The following is a 22,549-nucleotide window of genomic DNA, read 5'->3' as shown; positions in this document are numbered from 1 at the left end:
CTTGCATCTTTATTTAAGATACTCCTCTCTCACAAAATTATTGGTCAAGGCACAAATTGTCAAAGTATTTCTGTTTTTATTATTTTTACCATAGTATTATGGTAGTCGGCTCTTCATCGACATCATCTTTTGCTCGACGGTACATGAATGACCAGCAATGTGAAGCTCTCCGCATATTATATTATTGTCGGTCACGAGCTATTTTCCAGACATCATGGACGGAATCCAATCCAGGAAGGTAATTTTTTTTATGTCTAAATTTTAGAGTAAGTTTTCATTATACCAATATGGTGTGTGAATTTCTTAATTATTGAGTTTTGATTAAGTTGATTTGAAACTCAGGAAAGGAGATGTAGCTTCTTTTTATGGCATGATCCAGAACCATCAGAGAGAAGTAAGATAATTATTAATGAGTTGAAGAGAAATAACAAAAAAATTAAAATTGAAGATTAGTGAATTAAAGAAATGTACTAGTTACGAGGGTACAATTGAATACAATGATATTTTGGATGATGTGAACAACAATCATGTAGCTATGCAGCTTAGTGATCAAATATGTTCATTGAATAAAAAGTATAGAGTAGCTATCGTTGTAATTGTATGTATCTGGATTGTAACGATGGGAATGTAGCTGATGTAACTTATTTTATGATGTAACTTGACATTTTGATGAAATTCTAATTAATGTAACTTGTTTTGTTATGCAAAGTGAACTAGTTCTATTCTTGTGAAACCTTTTCATTTGTTGAGAGGTTCGGAATTTAAGTAAAATTGTTATCTGAGAATCTTGTGAACCCTTCATGAATTCATGTTCGCTACTAATGTGTCTGCTTGTCTCTGCAATTTGAAACTATGAGCTTCTAATTTATGCTCGCTTGTGAAATATTTTGGATTTGAGTTGATAATCTTTATTATAATTTGATTACCAGTCAAGGAATAATCTAAACCATAAAAGATAAAGTCCTCAAAGAACAAGTGAAATTTGAAGGTTAAATTTAATGTGTTAAACATGATAATTCTTATCTATACCTTGAAAAAGTGCATTGAGCATTCTGCAAACCATGGACTCAGGTGTTCCATTTTTAAGTTTTTCTATGAGTTCACTAAAATTCCAGAACAGCTTCTTTTATAATTCTGACTTAAGTGAACAAGGTGCGCAGGATCTGAAATATTAGGTCTTGCGTGTGCAGAAGAAGTGCGCAAGGCTTGAAATATCAGGTCCTACGTAGGGCCTGAAATATCAAGCCCTGCATGTGCAGAAGAAATGAATCAAGTTCAAATCGACTCAATTTGCTACTAAGCTTCGAGTTGAGCAAGGACCACACATGCAAGGAAATGAATCAATTTCAAATAGAGTAAACTGAAAGATATTATATAAATTGAAATAGCATTTTGATTATTAATATAGTATGCTACAAGACATTTTGATTATCAAATGTGACTTGCTAACATTGATCAGGCACTTTAGAATGCCTAACAAGAGGACATGCTTTACAGTAGTGAAGCCTTCTAGATTCATACGGCTAGATTCAAACTCTTCATGCTCGCCATACACTAAATCCCATCCACTTTTCACCATAAAATAAAATCATCATAAGATCTGCACATTTCAAAAATCAATACATCCACACTAAAATCCTTACAACCAAACTAATACACCGGCAGAATCTTTACAAACAAAACCTCCACAAAAACAACAATTGCACACCAAATCTTGCCACCATAGTTCTGATCAACAAATTCAAAAATTTTCACTTTTGAGTCCCCAATAACTATCTTCTGTAGCATTATTCGAGGTTATTTGTCGGAAAATAACCAAGATGAGATGGTTGATGTACCTATAACACAACAGTAAAGAATTATCAAGTATATACTCAATCTTAAACTATTAAAAACATAAGTTGGAAAAATAGTACCCGTATGGTTTTAAGATCATATTATTTCCAAAATGATATATATTCATTACCAAAAAGAACAACAATTATTATCAATTGTAATCATATCAAGAAGCAAAATCAAAAAATCATGCTTTCCAATTTTGACTGGATTCTTAAATAAATGAAATGTTAAAGTACCAATGAAATGTGCAAATAAAATGTAAAATCATTTTTCCAATTTTGATTGGACTCTAAAATAATCTTAACAGTATCATTTCTTGCCAAAATTACCAACTCTAAGTACATATACAAATGAAATGTAAAATGATAAATTCTAAATTTAAAAAATTTTATGCGTCTAACTTATATTTTGACTGGACTGATCATCGATCATAGTTGGAGAATTCATATTTGATAACTCATTTTGCTTTTTATCGATTGTAAAATCCTGTAGATAGATGTACTTATGTTCAATATTAACAAATAACAAAAGTAAAATTAATTATCATCAAAACATAATACCAAAAGCATATTTCACCAAATATACAACTAAACCTTTTTTTGAGATTTTGCCTTTGCCTTTTTCACAATTTGCTCAATTTTGGATTGTTTTTGTTTAATTGGTGGACGACCACGAGACCTTACTTTTAGAGGACTATGAAGCTATTTACTCTCATTTTTTGATTCCTCATGTATTTTATTGTTGTCTTGTTAATCAACCAATGAATCACCAATATTTATATCTATAATCCTCTTTTTTGCTTCTTTCAATATCTCTGTTAAAACAAAGCACCTCTCATCATTTTTTGACCCAAACTACCCCACTTCCTGTAACAATGGTTGAAGAGTATTATATCTTTATCATTTCTCAGCATGATGATAAGAATCATCATAAATATTGGTAATTCCTTGATATCCATGTTTAATGTCTTTGCATCATCGTTCCAATATATAATTTTCTGAAACTATAGTGACATTTCTTTTAACTAGAACCGACGTTAAATGTCTACACACAATTCCATGAAACTCAAAGAGACGATAGAAACTCAAAGAGACGACACAAATACTTCATTTGACATTGTAACTCACTATATTCTACCCAAAAAGAAACGTTTTTTGGAGTTGCTCCCTCTTTCCCATATATAGTTTCCGTCACCTCACAAAAGAGTGTTGGCACTTCTTGCTTCACAAATGTAGTGTTACAAAACATCAAACCTCGCAATTCATCTTGAAACAACCTGAATATTTTGTTAGTGTAAACACTTTGAAACTACTTTTCAATTTGATTGCCACTGATAACTGAAATGATTGAATTTAAAGATGTAAAATCGAAATTATCTTCCTTTTTAATCTTGCTTTTCAAAACATTGTCATATTATTTAATAAACTGCTTCAAAGTTATTTTTAAATGAATATAATCATCAAAAAATGCATTCATACTTTCACTTCTTTGACTTGTCGACATCCCTACCCAAAATGTATCTTTCACATATACAAGCATCCACTTATGATGAATTTCATATAAAGAATTCAATTAATCATTTTTCTCCAAGTTAAATTCTTCGATCAATTTTTTTCAATTGCTATTACATTCTTCAGATGTCATAGAATTGTAAACAATATTCTTCAAGTTTCTCTTTATCAACTTATAGTTGGCATAACTACTAAATAGAGTCGTCAATTTGGGTTAGGCCCGTCGGATTGGCCCACCCCGCCGAACAATTTAAGCGGATTGAGTTGAAATTTTATAACCCAAGCCCACCGCGGGCCGACCCACCTAAGCCCGTGACGCGCGCGGGTCGGCCTGTGACGAGTTTGGGTTGGCTCGCGGGTTGAGAAACACATGTAAGCTATGTTTTATGTCAATTTATTATCTTTCTCTGTTATAATTTTAAAATAAAAATAGTATTTTTCATCCAACATAAGTACTAGCTTGTGTTTATTTATATTTAAAATACATGTTTATGGATATATTTGATTGATAAACCTTTTAAAAGTAAAACGTTGAGGATATACAATATTTTTTTTAAAAAAAATTGATGGGCCCATGAGTTGGCCTGCCAAACCCGCAACTCGCCTTGAATTGGTTTGGGTTAGAAATTTTTCAACCCACCAAGTTGACTGGTCGGCCCGCCCCGCCCCACCCCGCTACGGGTTGACTCGTCTGACAGCTCTACTACTAAACTTGGCTAGAAGTTTTTTCATAATATGCCAAAGACATAAACGTTGATGAGAGTCCGGAAATGCCCCAAGAATTGCAATTTCCATGGCTTTGCATTGATATGTAATAATAACTTGTGGAGCTCGTCCTCTCATGCATGTCAACCATGATTTAAATAACCAAATGAAAAATTTTAGAATCTTCTTTAGATATCAACCACAGCCAAGCAATATGAATTCACCATAATGATTTACTCCAACAAACGGAGCAAATGATATATCATAACTATTGGTAAGATATATAGTATCAAATGTAATGACATCAGAAAAAGAATCACATGCAACCCTAGATCTTGCATCAACTCAAAATATATTTCTTATGCGAGAATATTTATCAACGTCATTCACATAAAAGAAATTTGAATTTCTACTTTGCATACGACAAAACACAAAAGTAATTATTCAAGGCTCTTGCATCATCATTCCCAAGCCTTAATCTCTGTGATTCTCTCATCAAACGATAAATTTTTATAGTCATCGGCTTCAACAACAAATGATTGAAAACTCTTACTCAAAGTTATTCCCACTTGATCATTCAACTCTAATTTCCTCTTAGTTTGAGAATCTAACACTTTATTACATCTAAAATGTCTTGACTTCCTTGGACTTAATGCATGATTATATTCAAGTTGAATACTAGTAGTGACACACAATCCATCATTCTGAACTATAATATTAATCTTTGTTTTGCAATCCGTTTTGCTACAAGGTCTAGGATAAAAGGAATATTTCACCCTAGGAGCAGTCTTATCATTTTAGAGGATCCGAACGAAAAATACTTCAGCTGACCATCATCTCCTTTTTTGAAACCCATCTTTTAAATACCAAAACCAAGACCTTAGGCAGAGGATTTGTAAAAATCGTAAGCTTCTTCTTCAGCTAAAAAACACATCCCCAAATCATCTAAAAAACAAATCCCAATTTGTGGAGTATCAACTCTGTTTAAGCTTGACGAAACACCCAACACTTGGAAATCACCCTCAATTAGTAGTTCTTGCTCCATAACAATTTTACAACCTAAATTCAAACAAAATAGTTATTAGCAAACTTTGATACAGAGCATAAAGAAGAGAAATTATAAGCTACAAGAAATAATATGCTGCAAGAATTACAAATAAATAAACAATATAACATATCAGACCATAGTCACATGAATAATAAAATCTCGAATCATAAATCTACAAAACACAGCAAGATATATGTTGTAAGAATTACAAATAAATAAACAATAACATAAATCTGATCATAATCATATGAATGACAAAATCTATAATCACAAATATGTAAAACACAGTATAAATCTGCTAAAAATTTGTAAAACACAGCATAAATATGCTAAAAGCATATAAGACTTCGTTCATTTTTTACTTCGTCACTTCTAGAGGTGGCGACAATAGAATGCCAAACTTTGGACAAGACAGAGAAGGCGAAAGGGACGAAACAGAGAAGATGAAAGGAATCTTTGGGATCACTTACGTCCTTCCAAGGAGGAGATCAACACGCTCCCCTGTTGCTCTATAGTGAGTAAGACTTTGTCCGTTCTATGTGGAAGAGAAATCAGAGGAGAGGTCGTAACTTTTGTGGAAGAGAAATCACAAGGAAAGAAGACTTCGTGCGCTTTTTATTCCGCGTAGGAATGAGTTGACTCATTTTCTGAGTTTTTCTTGTTTTTTATTCCCGCAGCATATTATTTCTTTTTTTTATCGTCATAAAGGAAAATATTTTTTTAATATAATAATAATTTAATTATTATTATATTTTGGCCATGTAATTGTATTTACGTGGATGATATTATTTCGAGTGAAAGTTTAGGTAAAAATAATTAATTAATTTAAAATTTATTTTTTATATTTATTTTATCATCTAAATTTATTATTATTTATTTAACTTTTATTAGAGTATAAAATTCTTTTAGTTTATTTCATTAATATTTTATTTTTTAAAAAAATATCGGATGTCCCATGTCCCTGCTTATAATTTGATTTTTAAAATAGCCCCTTATTTTATTTTAGAGCTATTTTATACAAAATAATATCATTTTAAAACTATGATAGTTAAATCTGTTCTTATATAATTTCATCCTGAAAAATAGCATATTCATAATAAAATAATAATTTGGTAATTTTAAAATCCAAAGTATTTTCGAGGCGTATTTAAATTATTTATTATTTATTATTTTATTTTATTTTATTTTATTATAAATTTTAGTACTATCCATCTGGTTCTTATCATCTCCGTTCGCTCCTCCCGATTGCAATCTCTACTCCTACTCCCCCGACGCACGGTTTTTGGCTCCTCCAGCCCTCGCGATCGCTGTCCGGCCGCTGGATTCGCGATGCCGACCTTGAGCCTCTCCACCAACGTGCCCGTCGACGCCGTGGTCGCCTCCGACATCCTCAAGGACTGCACCAGAACCGTCGCCAAGATCCTCGGCAAGCCTGAGTCCGTGAGAACCTTCATCTCACTTTTTTTTTTGTTTTTGTTTTCCCGCTACCGACTGTTCCATGAAATTCTCCCACTCTATCCGTTTGATCTATAATACCTTCGAAGCGTACTGCTTGTTTGGTCTTATTGGGGAAGCTCGATACGGTCAGAAGTCCATGCCACTCTCGGTGCTACCAAGTGTTCGGAGAAATTTCCCAGTGCCGGGCTTTCTGGAGGACTTCGTTGTAGATTCACAGGGGTTTCGTATTGTTTTGCACCTTTTGGGGGGCGTTTAGGCTCCAAAGTTTCCTTTTCGACTGATGCGTACATTTTTCATGGCAATTAAACGTCTCTCTAACATAGCAAGTCAGCAATTCTATCGCGTACTGTTAAAGTTCATAACTTGTTCTGTAGCATGGGCTAAGGCATAAGATCTTAGCAAGAAATGCTTGAATGGTGATGTGTTGGTCTCTTCTGAGCTTATGTAGTTGGAGAGACTTTGGTTCTATATCAGAATGAAGAGAGGTTGACCATGAACTGCTGATAAACTGATTGATTTTCACACATCCAAACTATGCTCATATGAATGGCCTTGCTCACCTGCTCGAGACCAATTGAACTACCCTCAGATGAACTGTTTATTTTTTATTTTTAACTACATCATCACTATTTGTCCTTTTATTTAGTACTTTGCCCCACTGAAACATTTGAAGTTAAAAGGTTCCTCTTTGCTCTTTATTCATTTCTCATGGTAATGTGGTTTCTTTGAAACATAGTCATTATCAGTTCAAATATGTATTGATAAATTTACTATCATGGACATTAGAATAATCCTTTGGCTTGCATTTCAGTGTTGTGTTAGCTTTGAAAAGATATGCTTGTAAATGATGATATGGGACAAATTTTGATCTGTGTTAAATGAAGTCCCTGTAGTTAGAGAAACTTTGGCCATATACAAGAATGAGTCCTTGTGTAATTTGAAATTTGAGTTTCTTCTCAGCCAAATCGCCCCACTTTCCATAACAAAGCTGGTCCAAATTATTTCTGCACTGATTACCTTGCGTCTGTGCTTCCCTTCTGAGCTGCCTTGCTTCGTATGCCCAATTAGGATCTACAAAAGCTTGGCTGAATGAGTTCTTTGGCAAGCCTCCTTCAATGCCCAAGTAAGGCTGAGTAGGGGGGAACAATTATTAAAGGCCAAAAGTTTTGTCATGCTGATATTGCATTTCACTATCAACAACTTTGAGATAGGTATTGTTTAATGAATAAGGCATGTTCATGACGGGATAATTAGAACAACTTGTCATTGATGGCTGGCAGTAAATTAAAGGGACCATCTCATCTGCTGATACATCATCTCTTTCAAGTTGTGCGACATGTATCACTCTTAAAGCTTGTTGATGCATTGACTGACACCAATATCAGTTGTCACTGAGGTTTATAGCAGTGGGGATCCCTAACAAGGTTCAAATCCATTGCTCAAACATCTTTTAGATGAAACAAATCTTTGTACTTCTTCCAACATAACCCATCACCAGGCTGATAGAATACCTGGGTATAAATGGTGTAATTCTTCTAGTTGTGTTCATCCAAAATAATCAAAGGAGCATTTTGGTAGCCGAGCAGTTGGTGGTCCCCCGCAATTCATTTCAATGTAGTTCTAGGTCTCGCTGACTTGTGGATTTTATTTTCTACAGATGCAAAGTTAGTGACATCTTATATTAGAGCCATGATCTTGCTTTTAAGTGTCAATTTCTAGTTCATTCATCAATGTGAATATTGCATAGTATGATATAATTCTACAAAGTTATTTAGTAGTCATTGTTATTTCCTTTAATTTTCACTTTTCTGAAGCTCAGTACGTGATGATTTTGATTAATGGCGGAGTGCCTATTGCATTTGGTGGAAGTGAAGAACCAGCTGCCTATGGCGAAGTTATATCAATAGGAGCTCTAGGGCCCAGCGTGAATGCCAAGCTAAGTTCTGCACTTTCTGAAATTCTTGAAGCAAAACTCTCTGTTGAAAGTTCCAGATTCTACATCAAGTTCTATGACGTGCAGGTATGTTGGTGGCATTTGCATTTTCTAGCGTTTGCATCGTTGCCTACTTCAAAAATTGAACTTATCGTCATTCGTCATGAACGAACTTGCTAGTAGACTGAATAAATCTTATTCTGGTTCATATCCGTAACTTCAACTGATACATTCTTTTCTCTTTGCAGGGTTCTTTTTTTGGCTTCAATGGTTCCACTTTTTGAACTATGAATTATTTTGGTTAGAGATGGCCAAAAACCCTGATCTTTGTTAATGATGCATAAGTCGTAACCGCATAACGTGGTGGTTTGATTATTTTAGCTAATTGCATTGTCATCTAATATATGTATCGGTAACCACTTTGCTACTACATTCTGTTATGCTAATGAGAATTTATCTCAGAATATATGATTTATCGGTTGGATGCTCATCTCCTACTCTGTTTCCTTATTTGCATTTGTTAGAGGCTTTCTATCGTCACCTTTTCCTATCTCTATCTTAGAGAACCGACAATCTCACCATTAAAGAGGATATCAATGAGGGATAAGACAATCTCACCGACAAATTCTGCACGCCGGCCGTCTTCTTCCTCCCTACACTGCAGCGTTGCTTCCTTTTTCTCTGGATCGCAACATCCTCTCCTTTCTCTCTGCAACAAGCAAGGATTTCTTTGCAGAAAGGTAACTTCAACAATTTATTTCTTCTTCAGCAAAAAAGAAAATATTCCCTCGCCGACGAGGAGGCACAGAGCGTCAGCCGCGCCCTCGAAAGATGGCAGCGAAGGAACGAGCGTTGGCAGCTCGTGAGGCAGTCGTTGCCTTGGCAGGCAACGAGCAGCCGCTTCTCGTGTGGCAGGTTCACAAGCGGTCTCATGCGAGGCGGCCATTGCTTCGCCAGGCAACGCGTCGCTGCTTGGTGTGCAGTCGATTCGAGTGCGACTATGTTGATAGGCAGGGTAGCGGTCATGAACGCATCACTACCCGACGAACAACTGTAGCAACGTGCACAGATCTCTTGGACCACTTTTTTGTGATCCAGGGACGTGCCACTCGTATTTGCGGCGGGATCGTGGCCGCGATCCTGCCGCAAATGGTTGCGATCTCTTCTTGGGTTTACCGTCTCCAACAGATTATAGTTTTTGTTCGGAACGGGCAGAGGCCGCCCCGGAGGCCTCCGGTGGTGGATAAGTGATCAAGTTACTTGGCGCCAAGTGAGGGTGTCCTCCCGGACGGTCTCCGGTCGTCCGTTCCGAATAAAAACTATAATATGATGAGGACGGTGAACCCAAGAAGGAATCGTAAAGATTTTTGGTCGGATTACAGTCACGATCCGGCCGTAAATATGAACGACACATTCTTTAGATCATAAAAAATGGTCCAAGAAATCTTTTCTCCGCGTTGCTGCCTCGCCGAGTAGTGATTGCTCGCAAGGCAGCCATGAATGACTCAGGCTTCTGCATGCATGCGCCCCGATTAATTTTTTTATCAAATCATTAGCCAATGGAGACACTATGCATGCATGTGTCTAATTAATTTTTTTATCTGATCAAGCCAATGGTACCAACATACTTAATGCAAAGTTACTATTTAAGTTATTAATAGCTATAGAAATTTTGATATATAAGATCTTCTTGAATTTATGACTTGAGTGAATATATGAGAAAGTATTTAATTGTGTTTGATGCTCAATATTAAAAAAAACTATAGCATCATTGTTTAATTAAAACTTCTCATAATTATACCATGTTACTTGTGATATATTTCCTCCCAAATTTAACTAGTTTTACACTCTATTATACAACGGACAAAAAAAAACATGTTACTTTTGTTTAATTTTCATGTTTAAGACTTTTACTTTATACAAAGATAATTTATTTATTTTTTTAGGAAAAATACTACCTTCCTTCATGAACTGAAAATTGGACACTACAATCAATAGTAAAAAAAATGGAAAAACTAGAAATCTGAACTAAAAAAAAGTACTATGATCCAGAGTTATCAATTCAAGTTCTATTACAACAGAGAGATGAAAGAGCTCATGCAGAATAATATATGAGACTAGTTGCATTTTGAAACACAGAAAAATCAAAGATAGACAATATGTTTTTATTTAGATTATAATTTGATTCAAATGTTATGTAGACTTTAATTTTGTTTATTGAGTGTAAATAATATATCAGGAAAGGAGTGAAAAAAATAAGGCTGCTAGAAAACAAAAAATAATGAATCAGACTACTCGAAGGATATCTTTTGCTAAGTGCAACATAAATTGATAATTCTTCTTATTCATGTTATAATTCTATGTGCAATTGAATGTAGAAACTAATAACTAAATATATTTTTAAGAAAAAGAAAAGGGGCACCCTCCAACACGAGTCGAATTATTTCAGGCTTGCTTTACTCATGCCAATGGAAGTCCCTCAAGCAATGTTGTAACAGAAAGATTGGTAAACTACTTTATACTCTTCAATTTATTAATTTAAAGTGCTTTGTTTTAATTATAATTATGTGTTAAATAAGTATCAACATGTCATATGTTTGTGAAGGTTGCAATGAGTGAACTAGCACATCAACTTCCTGAATATTCTAATGATCCAGTGAGTCAAAATGATATATTTGCTCAAATTATCGGACTAGATAGACCTGGCCAAGTACGTATGCTTGGTGATGGTGTTAGTCCATCTGATTTATGGGGAGAAGTTCCTAGTCGTGGCATATGCAATCGACTAGTGATGGAACCGAAGACAAAATTAGAAAAAAAATGGATGAACGAGTTAAAAAGCAAGGCCAACATATTGCAATGTTAGAAGCAAAGATTTCTGATCAAACAAACCAAAATCCTATTTTAAATTGCAATAATAATCAACATACATCATCAAGTAGTAATCCACAAACTTCTATTCCTTCTCGTCCATCTTTACGGGTAAGGGTTGTTTAATTTCTTTTTTTTTATTATTATATATTCCACACATCTTTAAACTTTTATTCTCGTTTACATTTTCATATAGATTGGATGTTCTGTCTTGATCAAAAGTTTATTTGATTCAACAAAAATTATGGAAAAAGGAGTGTTTCATAGCATGGATCCAAATACTACAGTAAGAAGACAGACACTAGGACCAAATTGGTGTGAAGTACAAGTACAGTTGTCCTAGAACCAGAAGAGAGTTTAATTAGACTTTATGATTTTTTATAAAGGTTTGATGATACACTTGGAGGAATGATAGCTTGGCCATATCATTTGGTATGCTTTTAACCTTTCATTGAAATATTATTAATTTATTATATTTATTGTGGTATTATAATTTTAAATAAATAAGAAATGTATTTGAAGTTAACAGTAAACGAAGACTATTATTAGGTGGATTGATACTTTGCATTTTTCTCATTTGGTATGATATCCAATGTTTTGAATTATTTTATTAATTTTTTATTTTCATTGTTTTATTTCACTAATACAAATATATGCATTGTATTTATAGATGACAAGTACATGGATTTTGTTTACAATATGATGGTTGAAGATTGTCCAACTAATTGTGTTTTTATTTCACAAGGCTTTGTTAGTCTAAAATTTAATAGTTTGAGTGTAGTGTGTAGTTAGTTTTGGATGTAAATGACTTATCATTAGTATTGTAATTTTTAATTTGACTCAAGTTAGTGTTAGATGAATAAAAATTTCATATTAGCACTTTTAATTGTATTTTATTCTAAATGATTGATGTATTGTGATAATGTATAAATTTTGAATTCATGTTATATATTCTAAATAATTATTCTTGTAGTGATATTTTTTAATGTCTTTATAAATTATTATAAATGACAATTATTAATGTCATTATAGATTATTTAAGGTGACATTTTAAAATGATCTTATAAATTATGATTATTGACAACTTTTACTGTCCTTATAAAAGTTTATAGGACACTTATAAATGTCAAAATAAATGAGTTTAGGTAACATTTAAATGTGTTCTTATTATGATAATAACAAGACATATATAAATGTTATTAAAATTGGATTTTTATTGACATTTTTATACTGTCGTTATATCCCTATATTATGACATTTTTAAAGTTAGTATTTATTTTGTATAACGACATTATAAAATGTCAGAAATGCAAGGAAGATCTAAGACAACATCACTTTATAGGGCATTTTTCGATAATATCACTAAAACTTAAGTATCATAAAAAATAAACTATAAGGGCATTTATGCGTGTCCTTAAAGACTATTATTCTTGTAGTGCACTTTCTGACAATAATTCCTCCATCCTTTCTCCAAACCCTAGCCCACTCGATCGTCCCTATCTCACGTACTCCCGACATTGCTACTCTCACACCGTTAGCCACTGAACGCCAACTCCCCTAGCACTCCCTCGTCGGTCGCCGACCGATGATCCCTTCAGTCCTACACCTCACACTCTTGCTTGATCTCTTCCACCTCGTCTTCACCTCACGCACGCACCTCCCCGCTTGAATAACGTCATCGGTTAATTCATTGCTTTTAATAGTCATGGGCAGCAACCCAAAAATCCACAACCCAGCAGCAGCCAACACTCGTTCAGCAGGTAGATAAAGTTGGATAGAGAAATTAAATGATGTTATTTATTATTTGTTTCATATTTTTGCCAGCATCAGTTAGAACTCAGGACATTGGTAGATTATGAGTTATTTGTGTATTTTCTTAGATCACAACACATTAGCACATTGATAGATTAGATATAATATTTGTTTTATTTTTTAGGTCGCAACACAACTGCAGTTAAATAGATATTAATTTTGATCGGCCGATCAACAACTATTACTACATTGCTTGTTAATTCGTTCTAAGTATAAAAAAAATAGTAGTCCGGTGTATAAGACTTCCACCATGCAGTGTCTGATGAAAGGATCTATTCGACACAGTCTTATCCTAATTTTTGCAAGATGTTTTCAAAATTTGAACCCGTGACATCACACAACAACAATTTTTCCGTTGAACTAAAGCTCCCCTTTGTTCTTAAGGTATAACATTTTACAAATTTTGTTTATTTCTACATTGGACAGTTAACTTTTATCAACACAATATTTCGTGAAAATGAAGCTTGTGATATATATTTTTATGTTTACTCCTTATTTATTAGGAGTTATTTGGTTGTATAAATTATGGTTTTGGTGCAGTTTATAGTTTAATCATCTTGTGACTTTCTCATTGAGTTTATTTATTTTACTAATTCTTATTGAGAAATGCAATGTAATTGCCCTTCTTTTGCCCAATAAGGCCATTAATAATACTAATATATTAAAAAAATATTTAATAATCTCTATTTATTTGATAATGTTTTACATATATCGGTAAGAAATACGATTAAATTAATATTGTTGTAATTCATAAAACAAATATACTGTAAACTAATTTTATTTTTATTTATTTAGTCTTCCACAATTTAAAATAGATTTTATAGTCATTTCGAATTCGTCATGCCCTTCCATTTCCATTGTCGTCCGTAACCACGCTGAGAAGAAGACTCGAGAGGTTGAATCGCCGAAGCCCTAGTCCTATATCCTCCCCCTTCCTCATCCTCTCTTGTTCATCCGTTCTCTGTTGCGATCTCTTAGCCGGACCTTCCCATCTGTGTCTTCTCGATCCCTAGTCCATTCCTCTTGATCGGCAGTTCCTCGTGGGCTGCACCGATCGCATCACTATTGTTCCCGAGGAGCCACAGGTTGGTATCTTTTGATTCGGACGAAAAGAATATTACTGTTTTGATGCTTTGTTGTTCGATCTCATTAATATGTTGTTAATTCTAGCATTAGTTTAATTTTCTTGATAAGCTGGGCGAAAAGAAAATTGCTGTTTTGATGCTTTGTTGTCCAATCTCATTAATATGTTGTTGATTCTATCATTAGTTTAATTTTTCTTTATCAGTTGTGTGAAAAGAATATTACTGTTTTGATGCTTTGTTGTCCGATCTTATTATATGTTCACTATAAAAAAAAACAACATTACCAACGGAATATTCCGTCGTAGTTCCGTCAAAGGGGAGGAGAGGAACGAGCGCGCATGAAAGGGAAAGGGATTGATGCCCTAAAAAACGGATTTACCGACGGAATATTGTTTACCGATGGAATTAATATTCCGTCGGTAAACTAAATTATACCGATAGAGTTTGTGTTCCGTCGGTAAACACTGATGAAATATTATAATTCCGTCAGTATTACTATTTTTTCTTGTAGTAGTTGTTGATTTTAACACTAGTTTAATTTTTCTTGATAAGCTAGGCGAAAAGAAATTAATTTTTCTTGATAATCTTGGACAAACTTTTCGATATCCATAATTTCAATTGATACAATCTTCTCTCTTTCTTTGGCTTCAATGGTTCCACTTTTTGAACTATGAATTATTTTGGTTGATGTTATCTATGCTCAGAGATGGCGAACGAAGTCCTGATCTTTGTTAATTTTAGCTAATTGGATTGTCATCTAATATGTATCAACTTAATGATCCAGAAGCAGTTAGGAAAAGGTCTAAACTGATGCTTCCAGCACCACAAATTTTGGATCAGGAGTTGGAGGAAATTGTAAAAATGGGTTATGCAAGTAATCTTTTGTTAGCCAATGAGGAACTTGCTGAAGGTAGTAGTGCTACCCGAGCACTCCTTGCAAATTATTCTCAGACTCCAAGACTAGGAATCACTCCCTTGCGCACCCCACAGAACTCCTGGTGGAAAAGGTGATGCAGTTATGATGGAAGCTGAAAATCTTGCAAGACTGAGAGTCTCAGACATCACTTTTGGGTGGGGAGAATCCTGTGTTGCACCCGTCCGATTTCTCTGGTGTCAACTTCTATCTAGGATCATCTTCTCTATTAAAAAAGAAGGCTGTTCTTGGAATCATCAAAGATTGTATCTCTTGATACTATGATAGTGTTGATTCCTATAGAATTATTATATTCAATTACCATGAATCTATAGGTTTTGCTTTTTTGTGTATAGCTTATAAAGATGCACCCTACATCTCTTTCTCTTAATTTTTTTTTGGGTTCAAGAAGCCTCACAATGGCTCTACAACTCCACACTCTCAAGTGTTAAGGTTAGATTTCCTTTTGTGCCAAAGTTCATAATAGGTTATTGAACTTCTTTTATTTGGTTTTCTATTGAATATATAACAAGTTGTAAGTATAACTTCACTCTAAAATCTTTGACTAAGATTAGTCATCATGGAATTAATCATTTCTATAACATTATTTTTTCTTTCAGTCACATCATTTTATTATGGTGTATAAGGTGCAGTCAACTCATGTTTGATACTGGTTGACTCAAAGAAATCTTTATCATAATATTCTCCATCTCTATTAGTCCTCGGACTTTTTATATAGATATCATTTGCAAGTTCAATTTCTTGTTTATAAGACTTTGAACATTTACAAGACTTGAAAATGTAATAAATAAACATAACAAAATCTTGTGCAATCATTTATAAATGTTGCAAAATATTTGTTTCCTCATAAACTTGGAGTTACATACAAATCGCATAAATCACTATGCACTAATTTCAACTTATTGGTTTCCTTTCAATTTATGAAAAAGACTTTCTGGTTATTTTATTAATCATACAAGTGTTGAGTTTTCATCATCATTTGTGCACATTTAGACAAAAAAAATCTAATTTAATTATGTCATAAATTCTTTTATAATGAATATGACCTAATTTAAAATGTCATAAAATAGTTGAAGACTAAGTAAGTAAACAAAGGATGCATTTTTATTAATAGACATAACATTTAGCTTAAACATGTCATTACAAAGATAACTCTTTCTAACAAACATCCCACCCTTGGAAAGTACAAACTTATCAACCTCAAAAACTAGTTTCAACCCAAACTTGTTTAAAAGACTACCCGAGATAAGATTTTCCTAACTTCGGGAACAAACAACACATTAGTTAAAGTTACAACTTTTCCTAAAGTAAATTTTAGATCTATCGCCCCTATATCCTTGATGGATACTGTTGAGGAGTTTCCCATATAGACAACGGAGTTTGGATATTCAATTTCCTTCGAGGACTTGAAGAAGCCCTTATTCTTTTATATGTGTCAGGTGACTCCCGAGTCAACCCACAAAGTGAATTTTTCATCAACCATGTTGATTTTAGTGATTATGGCTACAAGTGTCTTCTTATCATTGCCTTTGTTATGGAAGTTTGGAGCATTTATATTCTTCTTGAGAAGACGACACTGATACTTGTAATGTCTCTCCTTGCAATGATAGCACTTGCCTTTATTTTTCTTGATTTTGCCATTGTCCTTATAATAGAAAGCATTCTTCTTGAATTTGCTCTGTTGTCTTTCCTCTATGACATCCACCTTGGTGATTGGCTCCTTGTCTTTATCATCCTCCTTTGATTGAGGGGTTTCTTGCTTTCTCAATTCTTCTTCAATACGAAAATAATTAGCTAGAATTTTTTCAAGTGAGATCTCTTCTTTTTTATGTTTGAGATCTCTCTTGAAGTCTTTCCAAGGAGGGGGGAGTTTATCAATCAAAGCACTAATAATTATTATCTTATCCATAACCAAATTGTGTTGAAAAAAATAGTTTGACACTATTTCTAAGAGCATCCATAATGAATCTATGTTATAACACCCATCACCTCATCAAAAAATATAAGACTCACTGCCACATACTCGTTGTAACAACACATCTCTTTCACCCACATTCCTTTTAACGTTAATACTCATTATTCATGATCCCACAATCCACTTAATTATCTTAAAATTATATTATATTAAATAAATAAATTTTAAAATATTAAAATTATTATTTTTTTTTAATAATAACAGTTACTTAGCTGTTATAAATTTTTTAATTTAATTCAAATTTAATAAAAAATAAATTATAAATAAATAAAATAATATAAAATACAAGCCTAAATAGTTGGAAAAAAGTATGTAAAAAAATAAATTATTACAATTTTTAAAAAATATTATTATTATTATAAATACACTCATTATTTATTATTTACCTATTTTATTTTATTGTAAATTTTAAAATTTATATTTTTTTATGAAAAAAATTTTAAAAAATACACTTACCGGGATGGGCCAGGGCTGGCCCACCCCATACTGCATTAACACATTCAAAGTCATGAACGTGACTTTGAACGTGTTAATGTGAAGGGGTGTTATAACACCTCTTCATATTGGTTTTAACACCAATGGGGGTGTTATTACACCCCATTAACAAGCATTGCGGATGCTCTAATTTAGTGATTGTTACATGATCGGCATATTATCCATCATTTTATAATTGAAGAATGTTAAGACAAGAAATTTCTTGTGGAGTCTTTACTAGTTTTTCCCACAGCTCCTTTGGTTTCTACTATATGGTAGATGTCAAACAGGTTGTCCCCATGACGTTGAGGATGTGACTTCTACAGATTTCATTGTTTGTCTCCCACTTCTATTTTGTGCGAAGCTCGTCCAATATCTCCTCCTCCTCTCCTTCATGCGTCGGTTTTGGGGTGTTAAGCACATAAACCACCTTTAGGGCCACCAATCTTGAACTCCAAATCGTGTTTCATACACTATCTTTAAGGATTTATTTGGTCTATAATTGTATACCACAAAGACTAAATATCCTATATGATTAGATGAAGTTAATTATCTATACTTTGTAATGAGTAAGACAATTCAGAAAATAGAGGAAATGAGAGTAAGAATGTGTGTTTTGTTTTCCATCCAACTTAACCACTTTTATAGATAACAAAGCATTGAAAGTGGGCAAGAGTTGTGATGTTTCCTAAATATTGTGACTTTTTAAAAAAAAAAATATGACTTTTCCTTCAAACCTTTTTTATTTATTTAAAATATCCAACATTCTTATCATCACCCAACTATATAATTTTCCACGTCGATCTTTGTTATCAGTTGTCAATTAAGTTCTACAAATTTATAAAAATCAGTCCTATTTCCATTAGATGATTCTTTCTGTTTAAATCGGAAAAGGATGCTGCGATGTCTAGAATTCTGAACATTGTACTCTTTAGGAATGAAATAAAATGTCGAGATAGCAACTCATTGCCTTTGATATCAGTCTCGTAGAGTTTATTCACAATATAATTATTTATCTTTAATTTTGACATGATATCAGATCCAATTCTACACTTCTGTTCTAGGGTTAGAACAAGAAGTAAAACCACATAACATGGAGAACAAAGAAGTAAAACAACTATATCACAATAAGAAAAGGAGGCAATACCTCGACTCATCAAGAACACTAGTAATTACTTTCTATGATGAGTAGGGATGGTAATGGGGCGGGTTGAAACCTGGACCCGTAACAAACCCGTCCTGGCAGGGCGGATTTAAACCAGCCTAAACGGGTTTCAGACGGGTTCAGGGCGAGTCCAAGGTTTAACCGGACCCACCCTATATAATATTATTTTATTAATTGTTAATTAAATAAAAATTAATAATTAATTTTTAATTAATTAATAATTAATAGATTTTAATTTGTAATAATATTTTTTAGTTAAAATATAATAAATATAAATATTGAAAATAAATTAATGTTTTATTAATTTTTAAAAATTTTTATTTTATATTTAAAAAATAAAAAAAATATGGCGGGTCTAACGTGTCTAGCGGGTCTAACCTGAATCAGCCCCGGCAGGTTTGCGAGGCGAGTCCAAAGGGAGGTGGGGCAGGTTCTGAGTTTAACCAAACCCGCCCTAACCTGGACCCATTGTCATCCCTAATGGTGATCCTATCTGAAAGCTAAGAAGATGACGGACTTGAAACGTGGCTCCATGGTTGACTGGAAGAAGACTACGCACTGTCTTGTAAAATTAGGAGTGTTAGTACCGGGCTAGGAAGATGTTCCAGCGTTGGTCCTCCGACGCTCAGGTCAGTCCTAAGCTCTGTCAAGAAGAACAATAGTAACGAACAGTATCTAAAGCATGTAGAATAACAAGATATTGCATACCTTTGTCTATGGATGGGAACCCCCTTTTATAGTGTCACTATAGCGTTTATGCACGTATCTCAAAGCAAATGCATGTTTTTTAAAGCATTATAGGAAAAGATAAGTCAAAAAGTGTCTCTAACACCTTTTCTTAAGTCAATACGTAAATCTCTAATATGATAGGCTAGAAGCTTCTAAAGTACGATTTACATGCTAGATATGCTCTATTGTCACGACACAAACTTCCAACCCAATCGCTTGGCGCTCCTATGTCAGCCACTCTCTTGATATGAGCTACTAACATTACTTGCTCGATCAGCTTATCCAACATTACTAGGCTTAAAAAACTTGCTAGCTTGGCTAGTTAGTCCGCATATTGGTTATCCGTCCAGGGGATCTATTACACGATTACCTCTTTGAATCCCGCCTTTAACTTTTTGAAAGCCTAGGCATATAATTTTAGTCTGACGTTATTTATTTCAAAAATACCTATGAGTTGCTGGGTTGCCAATTGGAAATCTAAGTGGATAAGCACCTGTGTGGCTCCAACATGCTTGGTTGCTTGCAGAGCGACGATCAAAGCTTCGTATTATGCCTCATTATTTGTGGCCTAGAAGTCCAATTGAAAAGACAGTTGCATCCCATCTTCTCGTATGGATATTAGAAGTATTCCTACTCCACTACCTTACCGAGTGGATAACCCGTCCACATATACTTTCCAAGTTGCCTTTGGCTCGGCATTTTGCATCTCCATCACAAAATCGATTAAGGCTAGCACCTTGATTGCCAATCTGGGCTGGTGTCGCATATTGAATTCACTTAGCTTCGTAGTTCACTTGATTAGTCGTTCAGACGCCTTGGGGTTGAGGAAAACTCTCCCTAATGTGTTGTTAGTTAACACAATGATAGAATGTGAAAGAAAGTAAGGGCATAACCTCGGAGCGACGAGGACCAGCTCGTACGCCAACTTCTCAAGACAGGTGCAGCGGCATTCATCATCTTTCAATAAATGACTCAAGAAGTACACCGACTATTGTTCAGTGTCGTTCTGTCGTACCAAAGTTTAGCCGATTGCTCACTCCGTGGAAGACAAGTACATCCACAGTGGCTCACTGGCAATGGGTTTTGCTAGTATAGGTAAAGAAGTTAAATAATTCTTGAGTTCCTCTAGCGCTTTGTCACATTTAGAGTCCCATTAAAACTTGGTTGCTCGGCATAGCACTTTAAAGAATGACAACCTCCGATCGGACGACTTGGAGATGAATCTTGACAAAGCTGTAATTCATTCGGTCAGTCGCTGAGCTTCTTTCAAATTGCGCGAAGGGGGCATGTCTTGGAGTGTCTTCACTTTGCTCGGATTTGCTTCAATTCCCCGCTTGATTACTATGTAATTGAGGAATCATCCGCTCCTTGCTCTGAACAAGTACATGTTAGGGTTGAACTTGACTCCGTACTTTCTCAAGGTCCAGCATGTGTCTTTTATATCTGCATACAGGTTAGCAGCTCAAAGAGATTTCATCAATATGTCATCGATGTATACCTCCATGTTTCTGTTAATCTGTCGCCGAAACACCTTGTTCATCAATCTTTGGTAGGTGGCCACAACGTTCTTCAGCCTGAACAACCTGACATTGTAGCAGAAGGTCTCATCTTCAGTGATGAAGTTGCTATTTTCTTGATCTTCCTTGGTAAGCGAAACCTTATGGTAGCCCTGATACACATCTAGTATGCAAATCAACTCGCAGCCCACTGTGGAGTCAACCATCTGATCGATAAGCGGTAAAGGGTAGTAGTCCTTTAGGCGTGCCTTGTTTAGATCTCTGAAGTCGATGCAGACCCACCATTTATTATCCAGCTTGTAGACCAGCACCACATTCGCGAGCTAACTCGAGAATTGTACTTCTCGGATGTGCCCCACCTCCAGCAGCTTTTCCACCTCCATTCGGATAATCTGATTTTGTTCCGAGCTGAAATCTCTTTTCTTCTACTTGACGGGCCTAGCATCCGGTTAGATGTGCAATTCATGCTGCGCTATTGTTGGTGAGATGCCTGGAAGCTCATGAATTGCCTATGCGAACACATCATGATTTTGCCTTAGACATGCAACAGTTCGGCCTTCTTTTCTGTGCTCAGATCAACCACAATAAAGGTAGTGGCCTCTGGTCAGCTGGGGTGCACATGAACCTCCTCTTTTCTTTATAGACTAGTGTAGGAGGCTCTTCCAGAATTACATTGACCCCCAGTTGTTGGGCCTTCCGAGTGGCTCGCAACTCAATCTTCACCATTTCCACGTAGCAACGACGAGCTGCAAGTTGGTCACCCTTAACCTTGCTGACCGAGTTATCCACAGGAAACTTGATCTTTTGGCATAACGTGGAGATGGCCGCTCAGAACTTGTTCAGTGTTGGTCAGCCCAAAATAACATTATAAGCAGACAGAGCGTCCACTACAATGAAATTTGTCGTTCTCGTCCTCACGAGTGGCTCTTCTCCAAGTGATATGGCCAGCCGAGCCTGGCAGATTGACAACACCTCATTACCTGTGAAGCCATATAGTAGTGTTGTCATAGGTTGAAGTTCGCTCCTATCGATCTTGAGCAGATCAATCGCCTTCTTGAATATAATATTCATCGAATTGTCTGTATCAACAAAAGTACGAAGAATGTTATAATTAGCAATTAATACCCTAATGATCAAGGCGTCATCGTGAGGGACTTCTACTCCCTCAAAATCTTGGGGCCCAAAATTGATTTTTGGTCTCTGTCCTTTTTTCGTGTTGCACCCGACTACATAGATGTCTAGTCGCCTGGCATGTGACTTTCGAGCCCGGTTGGAATGAATGTCGGTCGGACCTCCAACAATCACTCTGATGTTGCCTTAAGCGGCATTGCTGTGATTATCTTCTTCCCGGGTTGACGGGCATAACCGCTCGACAGATACCTGGGCGAGCCTCTGATTATCTCTTCGTTGGGGCTGCAGTTGGTGTTGCTCGGATGCTGGCTTGCCCTCCTCATATTGTCCGCCCGATTGGCGGCGATGGTGGCAATTAGGAA

At 35.0% G+C, this 22,549-nt stretch overlaps 1 protein-coding gene across 1 annotated transcript; it reads left to right on the top strand.

Moving 5' to 3' along the window:
* The first annotated feature begins 6,333 nt into the window (after positions 1 to 6,333).
* On the top strand, positions 6,334 to 8,984 carry LOC122002954 (macrophage migration inhibitory factor homolog). The gene is made up of 3 exons (XM_042558358.1): positions 6,334 to 6,543; positions 8,381 to 8,581; positions 8,743 to 8,984. Exons 1-3 carry the CDS (start codon positions 6,433 to 6,435, stop codon positions 8,776 to 8,778), a joined length of 348 nt encoding a protein of 115 aa, XP_042414292.1. The 5' UTR covers positions 6,334 to 6,432; the 3' UTR covers positions 8,779 to 8,984.
* The last annotated feature ends 13,565 nt before the right edge of the window (positions 8,985 to 22,549 follow it).

Source organism: Zingiber officinale, chromosome 7A (assembly GCF_018446385.1).
Source record: "Zingiber officinale cultivar Zhangliang chromosome 7A, Zo_v1.1, whole genome shotgun sequence".
In the NCBI taxonomy this organism is placed as follows: domain Eukaryota; kingdom Viridiplantae; phylum Streptophyta; class Magnoliopsida; order Zingiberales; family Zingiberaceae; genus Zingiber; species Zingiber officinale.
This window is presented reverse-complemented; position numbering and strand designations above follow the sequence as displayed.